Below are 13107 nucleotides of genomic sequence, written 5' to 3'. Positions count from 1 at the left end.
GAAATGCAACCGGGAAAGAGTCCTATAGCATCCTGAACACAACAGCCACCACAGCTGAGGTCAGAGTGCGAACAGTCATATCCAATACACCTGGGAAGATGGACAGGTATTCTCAAAATGAGGCAACCTAGGCCAGTAGTTTTCAACATAACACTGTGACTCTTTAACACAGTTGTTCATGTTGTGATGACCCCCAACTATAAAATTATTTTCATTGCTATTTCATAACTGTTATTTTGCTACTGTTAGGAATTGTAATGAAAAAAAAAATTTTTTTTTGGAGATACAGGTTTGCCAAAGGGATTTCAACCTACAGATGGAGAACCACTGGCCTAGGCCTTGGAGGACCAGCCCTCATTTAGAAGGACCTCCAGGCTACTTCAAAGCCTACTAGACTGCCAGAAATGAGACTACTAGAGAAGCTGGAGCAGAGTAACAGGAACTGACCTGAGTCTCTGGGAAGTCACTCAGCTGCAAAGTTGAGCCAAGGACTATACAGAGACAAAAGAAACAAATGGTCTGTATGTTCAGTAGGGTTATTATTGCTGTGATGAAACACCACGACCAAAGGTGACTTGGGGTGAGGGGAAGAGTTGATAAAAACAAAGATCTGTAGCTTACTGTTAGGAAAGAACAATGTTAAAGGTTCCAAAATAAAGATGATTTTATAGACAGAGGTCACTGACAATATGCTAGGAAGCTTTCTCCAAACAAGACACTCACAGATGCAGCCTGGCATCTATATCCTGAACCACAGTCTACTGAGGGAAGCCAAAGCAGTAACTGGGTGGAACCTGGAGGCAGGAACTAATGCAGAGGTTGTGGAGAACTGCTGCTTACTGGATTGCTCATGGCTTGCTTAGCCTGCTTTCTTAGAGCACCCAGGACCACCAGCCCAGGGGTGGCACCACTCACAATGGATTGGGATCTCCCCCATCAATCACCAATTAAGAAAATACCCTACTTCATTGAAGCTCCATCTTCTCAGATGACTCTCACTGCTATCAAGTGAGACATAAAATTGGCCAGCACATCCTCACAGCAGGTTTGGATCCCACCTCAGCATGAGAGCAGGTGGAAATATCAGGCTCAGTACCCCAAGCTGAAAGCACAGCCGGACGGACTTGCCAGACACAGGAAGTAAAGAAAACAGAGACAGAGCTGGCCAGGTACACAGTACAGCTGTTTACTAGGTATAGAAATTATGGTCTACGTAGGCTGGAGGTGACTCACTGTGGCACATGTTTGAGATAACCCTTAGACCTGACTGAACTGGGTGTTAAATGAGCATGAAAAGACAGAGATCAGTGTGGAGAGGGAGAAGCATGTTGGGGTCCAATTGTACCCCAATACAGTCTCTGAGAAAAGCTGAAGGTATACAAACACTCTTCACTGAAAGAAGGAACCTTTCATAAAAGACAGGCAGAGCATCCACCCAAGGAAGAAACGTCTTAAGGCTGAGAATAACAGCTGTAGCTGATAATTTATTTTATTTTATTTTTCCCATGAGACTCATCGAGAGAGTCACACGGGAGATAGAGACAGTGGGATTCGAACTCGCAAAGGAGGGCACAGCTGCCCTCTGGCGGGCAGATGCTTAAGGCATGTGCCACCGCTGGCTTGCTTGATAATTTATTTTTGAGACCGGCTCTCATGTAACTCATGCTGGCCTGAGCTAATAATTCTCACTAGGAAGCTGAGAATTATTTCAAATTCATGACCTTCCTGCCTCTGTCTGGTACTACAATAACAAGCATGCACTGCTACCCAGCTGCTGGTTCACCTTTATCACAGAAGAAAATCCAAAGCACAGAGTAGGCAACTATCGTGTGTACAGACTAGCACAAGACAACCTGTCAGCCACCATCTAAAAAGTCCAATCTGATATATCCTATGATAAAACTAAAAACATTAAACATAAATGAAATATGGAGACAGGCAGTTGTGGGAGCTCAGATGAGTAACCTTAGTATGAAGGCTGACGCAATTTCAAGGCCAGCCTAAACTACATATTCAGTTCCTGGACAGCCTGGGATAACAGTAGGAGACACTATCTCAAAAACATTCACAATGACCCTGAGATTCCACCTCACACCAGTCAGAATGGCTAAGATCAAAAACTCAGGTGATAGCAGATGCTGGTGAGGATGTGGAGAAAAAGGAACACTCCTCTATTGCTGGTGGGATTGCAAGCTGGTACAACCACTCTGCAAATCAGTCTGGTGGTTCCTCAGAAAACTGGACATAGTACTACCTGAGGACCCAGCTATACCACTCCTGGGCATATACCCAGAAGATGCTCCAACATGTAATAAGAAGACATGCTCCACTATGTACATAGCAGCTGTATTTATAACAGCCAGAAGCTGGAAAGAACCCAGATGTCCCTCAACAGAGGAATGGATACAGAAAATGTAGTACCTTTACACAATGGAATACTACTCAGCTATTAAAAATGACTACTTCATGAACTTTGTAGGCAAATGGATGGAACTAGAAAATATCATCCTGAGTGAGGTAACTCAATAACAAAAGAACACACATGGTATGTATACATTGATAAGTGGATATTAGGCAAAGAGCATGGAATACCCACAATACAACTCATGGACCACATGGAGGTCAAGAGGAAAGAAGAACAAAGAGTGGATGCTTCAGTCCTACTTAGAAAGGGGAACAATGATCAAAGGAAGTAGAGGGTGGGAGGGACTTGGGAGGAAGAGAAGAATCAGGGAGGAAAGAGGGAAAGAATCAGGTATAGGAGGAGATGGAGGAGATACACAGAGGGTCAGGAAATTGAACATAGGTCTGTAGCAATGGGGGATGGGAAACTAGAGGTAGCAACCAGAAAGTCCCAGATGCCAGGAAAGCCAAGAGCCTCCCAGGACTCCAGGGGGATGATATTAGCTGAAATATCCCACAAAAGGAGAACCTGTAGAGACCATTTCCAGAAGTTAGGTTGAGGGATGGGGCCACCAACCCATCTCTAAAATTTTTACCCAGAATTGCTATCTAAAGGAAATACAGGGACAAAGAGTGGAACAGAGACTGAAGGAAAGGCCATCCAGAGACTGCCCCACCTGGGGATCCATCCCACATGCAGACACCAAACCCAGACACTACTGCGGATGCCAAGAAATGCTGGCTGACAGCAGCCTGATACAGATGTCTCCTGAGGGCCTCTGCCAGATCTTGACCAATATAGATACGGATGTTCACAGCCAACCATTGGACTGACCACAGGGACCCCAGTGGAGCAGTTAGGGGAAGGACTGAAAGACCAGAAAGAGCCTTATCTGGCATCAGTGGGAGGAGAGGCCCTTGGTCCTATAAAGGCTTGATGCCCCAGTGTAGAAAAATATTAGGGTGGTGAGGCAGGAGTGGGTAGGTGGGTGGGGGAGCACCCTCATAGAAGCAGGGTAAGAGGGGATGGAACAGGAGGTTTGCAGAGGGGAAACAGGGAAAGGGGATAACATTTGAAATGTAAATAAATAAAATATCCAATTGAAAACAAAATTCACTAAAACCCTCCACAAACATGAAGAGTCTGTTTTATCTCTCCAGGGCTCTGGCTGGAAAGGAATCAATCTCAGGAGGAAACAGGTGAGGAGCTCCAGAAGGAGAACAGGGTAGGAAAGAAAGGGCGGCAATCACAATCTACAAACCCAAACTGGCCAACTTGTCACATGCCCATATCCAGGCAGCTTTCTCAGCCTTACTGGGTAGCTTTTTTCACACCTGAATAACACCTGATGAAACCTGGGCATCCACCTGCACTGACCAAAGACCAATACGACAGGGGGATGCCAACCAACTCTGTCCCCTTATTAGGGAGCCCACCTACAAACGTCTACTCTAAGAGCTAAGCATGGAGACTCATACTGTAATCCCACCACTTGGGAAGCTGATTTAGAACTATTGAGTTCAAGGCCACCTTTAGATAGTGAGTTCAAGGCTAGCATGAACTATAGATGTAGAGTAAGAGCTTATCTCAAAAAATTAAAATTCCCCTCCCCAGTACCAGAAACCTATATTAAAGGATAACATTTTTTCACTCTCATGAGCCATACCTGCAGGCAAAAGGGTCTGAGAATGTACTTAAGTCATGCAACCAATGGTGTCAGGCACAGGTGCCGAATCTAAAATTAGTTTAAGGATACTGGGGCAGGCTTCAGCAATTCTTCCTTGTTCACCAGCACAACTCACGGCACACTTCCACAGGGAAATTTCCTGCAGTGCTCTCAGCTGACTGCGTGAAAAAGAGTTCACATGTACATGTAAGTCATATGCTACCCACTGGCCCTTTAAAACCTTATTTAAAAAATACCAAAGGTATATAAATGCTAGTTCCCACCACACGGACCAAGGTGCGAGCATTAGAGACAGGGAGGATGAGATGAAGCATCAGCAACACTGGAGGCAGCTGTGGCCGCAGCCCTCTCTGTCACACCTGCTCTCCTCCACTCCGTCCAGCTCTCCAATCACAGCTGCTATGGACTTAATCCTGACTAAAACTCTGTCTCCAATTACTGTTTGACTGTATACCATGAAACGATGTGACATTCTGCTATACCGATTCTCCTGTGAGTTCTTGCTCTAGAACACTTGTCTTCATACCTGATAGTGTTTTATTATATGACTAGATCCCAATAAAGTTACTAATTTTTTGGCTGACAGTTGACAGTTTCCCAAAATGCTGAAGTGACACCTGGCACTATGACAGAGCCTCTCTAGGTCTGTCCTCAACACTGTGCACACAGAGTTTTCCTTTGTTTCTACATGCGCAGGATCTGTGTCCTCTGCTTGTCAGAAGAGGCAATGTTCTGGAATTCAAAATCCAGGCCTGGGCTACCCAGCTTCAAGGTCCGATTCCACTACCTCCTTTGGTACTAAGCAAGTTGATTAAATCTTGGTGCCTCAGACTTCACTATGGTAAAATGCTTTACTTCACTTTAATTGTAGCACCTTTAGTCACAATAACCAAAAGGTAGAAACAACATAGAATAAATAAACCAAACATGACATCACACTGAGAAACAGTGTTTGGCCTTAAGACGGAAGAAATTCTGACAGCCCATAAATGGAGAGACCTCATAGGTATATTCTGCAATATTTTTAAAACACAACAAATGACTTGGTGAATTAGTATTTACAAAGATCTCAAAATACCACTTAGCACACAATGGTTTAATAAATATTTGTAAAAACTAACAGGAAACTGGCAACACTGAGGAACAAACATGAGAGCTAAATGCAGAGAAAAGGCGATTACAATCATCAGGAACCAGTTCTTGGGCTAAGGCTCTCATTCTTGTTCAACAGGCCCTGAGAGTTTCAGTGATGCTTCATGGTGTCTAGGCCAAAACAAGTATTTCCCAGTTCTAATTTTTGTGTGTGGTAAGAACCAAGCAACTTCGTGATGACTGTTAAAACACATAGAGTTGTGACTCGGAGGGAAAGCCTGAGGCTAGGAGCAGACTGTTTAGTAGCCTGGTGACCTCTGCTCTAAAAGGTTAGAGAGTTTTCTGGAACTGGATCTTCCCAGAGAACCTCATCATCCATTTGTTTTCCATCCGATCTTCACTTAGTTCACTTGTTCCTCAGGGAGAGTTATGTTTGCTTTATTGTGCGCATAGGATTGAGTTCATTATTAACAGGAAAGTTTCCACCAAATTGTGCTCTACTTAAGTAGGCCTAAAATAAGCCATTCATATCAAACTCCTGAAGTTTGAGCCAACACAGTCTACTTATTGTTGAACCAAACTTCCTCTTGAGGACATCAACTCTGCTGGCTGTAAAGGTTGCAAACCCCACCCCACTTCACCCCATCAAAAGCAGAGATCAGAACAACTTTGTGGAGTCAGTTCTCTCTCCATTCTGAAAAGGGTTCTGGGCCCAAACTCAGGTCATTAGGCTTACATGGCAGGCACCTTTAGCCACTGAGCTATCTTGCCAGCTCTTCCTTTTTTTTTTTTTTTACTTATATTTGCTTCTATTTTATGTATATGAATGTTTTAGCTACATGTATGTATATGCACTGCCTGCATGCCCAATAACTGTGGAGTTCAGAAGAGGGCATCAGATCCCCTGGAACTGGAGTTCTACAGGCAGTTGTGAGCAGCTTTGCTACATGAGTGCTGGGAACTGAACCTGGGTTCTCTGCAAGAGCACCGAGTGTTCTTAACCACTTCCCTCTAGTGTTGATCCCTCCTCTTTTTTTTTTTTTTCTTAAAGTATAGTATTTCACGTATCTCAAGATGGCCTTAAATTGGCTACATAACCAATAATCATTGAACCCCTTGATCCTCCCACTTCCCCTTCCCACGTGCTTTCTATGGTTACCAGTATGAATGAGCTACCATATTCAGCTAAACTGAGGGTTTTAATTTCCTCAAATAATCAGTGATTGTGTTCTCCACATTTCAAGCCACTGTGTAAAGAAGATGAACCAATATGAAAGCAAAGTTACGAGCATCAGCACACAATCTGGTGACTCTGCTAGCATCAGCTGTATTTACCTTTGCTTCTTTGTAATATCCTCAAAACCAACAGTTTGCACTTTTTTACATCCAACCTTTAAGGAACACGATTTTTCATCATCATCAGGTCCATCTTCAAGCACATAACGCTTCTTAAGGGCAGTAAGAAAGTCTTCTCCGAAATTAACTTTGTTTGGACGAACAAAAGAACCTCCTGTTGGGTGCCTGGGAAGGGAGAGAGATGAACAGACGAATATCACTTGCTACAGAGCATGGTGTCAGAGGCCTGCCAATCCCAGATACTTGGGAGGCTGAGGCAGGTTCCAGACCTGACAAGGCTCTAGAGCAAGTTCAAGGCTAGTGAATGTCTTAAAGAGAATACAGAGGGCTACTGTGACTATAGCTCAGGTCAAGAGTGCTTGCCTAGTGTTAACAAAGCTCTAGGTTTAACATCTGGTACCATAAGAAAAGAAAAGAAAAGAAAAGAAAAGAAAAGAAAAGAGAAGAAAAGAGAAGAAAAGGAAAAGATGTCTACAAAGAAACTTATAAAACATGGTATCTTAGTGACTTTTAAATAGTTCTATATGCTAAAATAAATACTATATAAACAGTGTACTGAAGAAAAATTTATCATGTCTACAAGTGATCATAAAGGTTCTGAGCTTATGCAAGCATATGAAATTCCTACAGACAAAAGATATGGACACATAATTCACATTAAAGAGAACAAAAATATTAGATCCATGGGGAAAATTCTACCTTTCTAATGATTACGAAGTATAATTTTTTTTTCCTACATTTGGAGATAGAGGCAGGGGTATCTCTGTGAATTCAAAGCCAGCTTGGATCTACAGAGCAAGTTCCAGGACAGCCAGGTATACACCGAGAAACATTGTGTTGAAAAAACAAAACAAACAAACAATCCAAAAAAGCTAAGAAGAAAAATTTTTTATAAACAATGTTGAAAAGATTTTTAAAGAAATACTGGGGGGGGGGGGGGAATGGGGTAAGGGGATAACATCTGAAATGGAAATAAAATATCCAATGAAAAATTAAAAAAGAAATGCCGGAGGCAGGGAGATGGGATGAGAATTAGAAAGAAAGAGGGGGGAGGAAGAGAAAGAGGGGGGGCTGGATGACTAACTGCTGGGCTGCTCAGATAGCTCACTGTGCCAGCAAAGTACTTCTTGTGCAGCCTGGTGACCTCAGTTCAATCCCAGGAACCCATTTAAAGATGGAAGATGAGAATTGACTCCATAAAGTTTTCTTCATCCTCCACACAACACACACATGCATCATGTACATATACAATAATTTAAAAAATAAGAAAAATCAAACTAAAATGCTAATGTCTACATGTAAAGTATTGAAACTAGAAAAGAGAAACTTTATTTTTCAAACACTGCAATCTAAATTTAAAGAAACTACAGGCTAGAGAGATGGCTCAGCAGTTACGAGTATTGGCTGCTCTTCCAGAGGACCCTGGTTCAAATCCCACCACTCACATGGCAGCTCACAACATTCTGTAGCTCCAGTTCCAGGGAATCCAACACCCTCACACAGACATATATGCAGGCAAAACACCAATACACATAAAATAAAAATTAATAAATTATTTTAAAAATAAAATGTAAACACTAAGCTAGAATTTAAGAAAATACATTTTGCCAGGTGTGATGGCACATGTCTTCCACCCCAGCACTCAGGAAGCAGTGAACTCAAGTTAAAGGCCGTCCTAACGTACATAGCAAGTTCTATGCCAGCCAAGCTACACAGTGGAACCTCGTCTAAAAACAAACAAGAAAACTATTTAAGATGAGAGAGGACACTGCAGATCTCAAATAGGGGCTGTGGAGACACTCAGTGGATGTGCCTGCTGAGTGGCAGGAAGACTCGTCAGTATCCACATAAAAGATGGCTGCTGCTGACACAACAGTAGGAGGCAGTAACAGGAGAGCTTTCCTGGGGCTTACACACTTGCTATTCCAGTCACTTGGTGAGCTCTAAGTTCAGTGACCTGCCTCAAAAAAACAAGGTAGAGAGCAGTAGAGGGAGCCATCCAATGCTGACCTCTAGCCTCTGCACACATAAGAACATGAACATTTAGGATAAAAATACATTTGTGGCTTTTTTTTTTTTTTTTCTAAGACCGGTCTGTTACTTAGCCGCAGCTGCCTGGAACATGAGATCATCCTGCCTCTGCCTCCACCTTTGCCTCTGTAGTTCAAGATTACATGCACTTAGCCTAAATTTGCACTTCTTACAGCAATGGTAATGAGTAGTTAAAAGGAGATGTTTATTATTTTGGGGTGTAGGCAGATGGAGAGTGTGGAACTGTGTCAGGGAGCTGCAAAGTAGAGGCTGTTCATGTTATAAATCAAAGATCTCAGTCTTTGGTGAAACCTTCTCAGCCCAGTAAGTCATATATATAAATAAAATATCTCCAAATGCATGCCCATCGGCAACAGATTTCCAGAAGATACGTTGATTTTAACAACGATTTAGACAGAAACCACTAAGAGTCTAGATTAATGTCAAAATGCTACAGTAAAATGCAAATTCTGAACCCAGGAGGAAAATGGATTAGTTCATAAGTGTCCTCATCCCACTAGCACCTAGTGCTCAGAACCTGTGACACATAAAAAGAAACCAAAGGCAGTATAGTGATTTAATCTTATTTAACTGTAGCACTCAGGAGGCAGAGATCAATCTCTGTAAGTTCCGAGGCTCACCTGTTCTACAGAATGAGTTCCAGGCCAGCTGGGAACTATATAGTGAGATCCAATCCAAAAAAGAGAGAAGAAACCAAGGGCTAGCCAAGGCATGGTGGTGTACAGCGAGCATCCCAGAACTTGAGAGATAGAGGAAGGAGGACCTCAAGTTCAGACCCAGCCTAAGCTATACATCAACTGAGAGGCCAGACTGTACAATACGACGAAAACAAAGAGGGGAATGGAGTGGGAAATGGGTCAGTGGGCGAGAGAAAGCACTGTCCAAACATCAGGACTCAAGTTCGTATCCCCAGCACCATGCACAGCCCAGCACCATGCACAGCCCAGCTCCATGCACAGCCCAGCTCCATGCACAGCCCAGCACCATGCACAGCCCAGCACCATGCACAGCCCAGCTCCATGCACAGCCCAGCACCATGCACAGCCCAGCACCATGCACAGCCCAGCACCATGCACAGCCCAGCCCCATGCACAGCCCAGCCCCATGCACAGCCCAGCCCCATGCACAGCCCAGCACCATGCACAGCCCAGCACCATGCACAGCCCAGCACCATGCACAGCCCAGCACCATGCACAGCCCAGCTCCATGCACAGCCCAGCACCATGCACAGCCCAGCTCCATGCACAGCCCAGCACCATGCACAGCCCAGCTCCATGCACAGCCCAGCTCCATGCACAGCCCAGCACCATGCACAGCCCAGCACCATGCACAGCCCAGCACCATGCACAGCCCAGCTCCATGCACAGCCCAGCACCATGCACAGCCCAGCACCATGCACAGCCCAGCACCATGCATAGCTCCATAAGCCTACAACCACAACACTAGGGGTGTGTGGCAGAGCTACGAGTTTCAAAGGTTGGCCTGCCAGCCAGTCTAACCAAAATAGTAGCTCTAGGTTCAGTGAGAGACACGGTCTCAAGAGAATTCAGCAGAAAGCAAAAGACACCATCACTCCTCTGGCCTCTTGTCAGAGGCATGTACTTGTACATGGTTGTATCTGCCTGCTTCTACCACCCGAGTGCTGGGATTAGAGACATGTACCACAACGCCAGGCTCAAGTACCTTTCCTAACGATTCCATATGCTACACTGACTAGTCACAGTCCAACAATGCTTCCTGCTCTCCAGCCGGCTATTCATAATTCACTCTGACCTCGTCCATCCCTAAGGCATTCTTACCTGCATTTAAAATACATAGTGCCTTCGTGGCTCCCGTCATGCTTCCCCCTCTCAGGATTGTCCCACTCAACTCCTAACCAGAGTCCTAGCAAAAGAAAAAGAGGAAACAAGTGACAAAAGATGACAGAGGGATCCTCTAGTTTCCTGCAAGCAAATGCATTTGTAACAGGCGCTGCAGCACACACAAGTAGTGGAATGTCTCAGCAACCTCCTGGGAACTTCAATTAAACAATGGAATAACCCAAGATGTGGGCTAAAAACCTACTAGCTAAACTTTATCTTCCTCTCTTCCTTCCTTCTCTCTCTCTCTCTCTCTCTCTCTCTCTCTCTCTCTCTCTCTCTCTCTCTTGAACTGACCACTTCATAAACTGGCTAATGCCAGATCATAACTCATAACTATAACCAACACATGATTAAGATGGCAAATTCTATCCTAAATACCTATAACTACCACCACAACAAAGTCTGAGGGAGGAAATATTGAAGATGAAATATAGGTAATTTCAGTTCAAAAAACACAAGAGAAAAACTCCTTCAAAGAAAAAGATTGTCCCAGATAGAAACCTGCAAGGAGGCTGGAGGCTCAGACCCCTGTAATGCTTTTCTACAGTAGAAAAGCATTAGAACTGCTGCTCCTGGGCATAAAGTCTAAAAATGAAAGCCATCCAGCAACTGATTAGGGATGAGTATGTGAGTGCAGGTTCCCAAGAGGGACAAGTGTCTGACCCCTGAAGATGGAGTTACAGAATATTATGAGCCACTTGATGTAGATACTAGAACAGATCTCAGGTCCCCTACAAGAACAGGAAATACTCTTCACTGCTGAACTATAGCCCTTGCCTTGTTTTTATTTGAGACAGGGTCTCTCAGTGGTACCTGAGGCTCAATCCCTAGGTTCTACATGGTAGAAGAAACAACTCCAACAAGTATCGTGAAAAATGTGTACACACACACACACACACACACACACACACACACATACACACACACACACACACATACACACACACACACACACACACACACACACACACACACATACACACACACACACACATACACACACACACATACACACACACACATACACACACACACACATACACACACACACACACACAAATAATAAAAACAAAAACATCGTTGGGATTTTGGTAGGAAAAAAACCTAAGTATTTGACCACTGATTAATTTTAAATTTTAACAAAATTAACACTTTCAATACATAAATACAGGAAGTCTAGTCTCCTCCTCTTTCTCCTCTTCCTCTTCCTCATCATCCTCCTTTTCTGAGACATGGTTTATGTAGTTCTGGCTGGCCCAGAACTCAACTCTTTCTTTACTTCATTTGTATTGGGCAATGGCTGTAACATTCCAAGATGTGTATGCATGATGTGAAAAACTAAAATTTTGGATGATTTAGTCAACAAGAATGAAAACTATAAAACAATACAGAAAGAAATTAAAGGAGCTAGGCACGGTGGCACATCTAAGCACTTGGGAGGCAGGCAGAAAGATCTCTGTGAGTTGGAGGCCAACCTAAGTTACATAGCTAAACACTGTCTTAAGAAAAGAAAATAAATCAGGCTAGAGAGATGGCCCTGTGGTTAAGAGCACTAGTTGTTCTTGCAGAATGTCCAGGTTCAATTTTCAGAACCCACATAGCAGCTCGCAACTGTCCGGAATGCCAATTCCAGGGGATCTGACATCCTCTTCTTGCCTGTGCAGGCACTGTACATGTGTGATACACATACATATAATACAGGAAAACGTACACAAAATAAAAATCTTTTTAAAAAAACTCTCATGTACTTATAAATTAAGCAATGTGACTTTAAACTACTTTAAATAAAAAAAAAGAAATCACAAAATAAATTAAAAAAATATTTTGAACAGGCTGGGGATAACCCAGTAGTTACAGCAGAAGTAGGCATGAGTTATTAAATATAATTCCAGCCTTGAAAGTGGAAAGCAAGCAAGCTGGATGCACTGTCTGAATGAGACCTTGCCTTGCCTTGATGAATAAAGTAGAAGAACCATTAAGAATAAGTCCCTAAACCAACCCTGGGCCTTCACATGCCTGAGGCTAAACTTAAAAGTAACATTAATTTCTTTGGTGGAGGATAAATTCTTTGGATGGAGTAGAAAGGTTGTGGAATCTTCTTCTACAATTAAGGAGAGCTGCTAAGTCCAAGTCTGTGGCACGGAAGACCCTGCAAGGAATCCGTGAGAGGCCACCATGTGAGGCTGTGAAAGTAAAGCCTGGACTGTGATGGAGACCTCAAGATGTTGGAGATGCCAGAGGCATAGGACCTCTTCCAGGAGAGCTGCAGATAGGGAATGGAACCAAACCAAGAGAAGAAAATACGTTCCAGGCAGCAAGGCTAGAGGGGCAGAGCCATTAAACAGTCATGGAGCTGTAGTAGTTAAAGTTGTCTCTACTGGGTACCAGTCTTGCTTTGGTCCAGGATTCCCTAACTAGTCCCTAACTATGCCTCCATTCCTCCATTCTGGAATGGTAACATACATTCTGTATGTCGGAAATATGTTACTTGCTTTTGGATCTACGGGGGGTTACAATTAAGAGATTGTCTTCAGTCTCAGAATGAGATTTTAAACAGCATTGAGATACAAACAACAAGGTGAATTTTGAAATAGAACTAAATGAATTCTGCATTATCATAGGGGCCAAAAGCCTATGGGGACCAGGAGGCAGAA

General features: G+C 43.5%; 1 protein-coding gene across 4 annotated transcripts in view; it reads right to left on the bottom strand.

Moving 5' to 3' along the window:
* Window positions 1-13107, bottom strand: part of Tbce (tubulin folding cofactor E) — a 49023-nt gene that overhangs the window by 13934 nt on the left and 21982 nt on the right. For all 4 annotated transcript variants that reach the window (XR_013112240.1, XR_004607464.2, XM_034509988.2 and 1 more), the window contains exons 3-5: window positions 10391-10475; window positions 6519-6704; window positions 4161-4249 (exon numbers count right to left, since the gene is read on the bottom strand). Coding sequence is in view for 2 of the 4 variants with exons in the window: in XM_034509988.2 (XP_034365879.1) it covers window positions 4161-4249; window positions 6519-6704; window positions 10391-10475 (360 nt within the window). In the remaining 2 variants the exon portion in view is untranslated. The remainder of the gene's footprint in view (window positions 1-4160; window positions 4250-6518; window positions 6705-10390; window positions 10476-13107) is intronic.

The sequence above is a fragment of the Arvicanthis niloticus genome, chromosome 8, assembly GCF_011762505.2.
Source record: "Arvicanthis niloticus isolate mArvNil1 chromosome 8, mArvNil1.pat.X, whole genome shotgun sequence".
In the NCBI taxonomy this organism is placed as follows: domain Eukaryota; kingdom Metazoa; phylum Chordata; class Mammalia; order Rodentia; family Muridae; genus Arvicanthis; species Arvicanthis niloticus.
The sequence above is the reverse complement of the archived record's forward strand: the minus strand, read 5'-3'. Positions and strand labels throughout refer to the sequence as shown.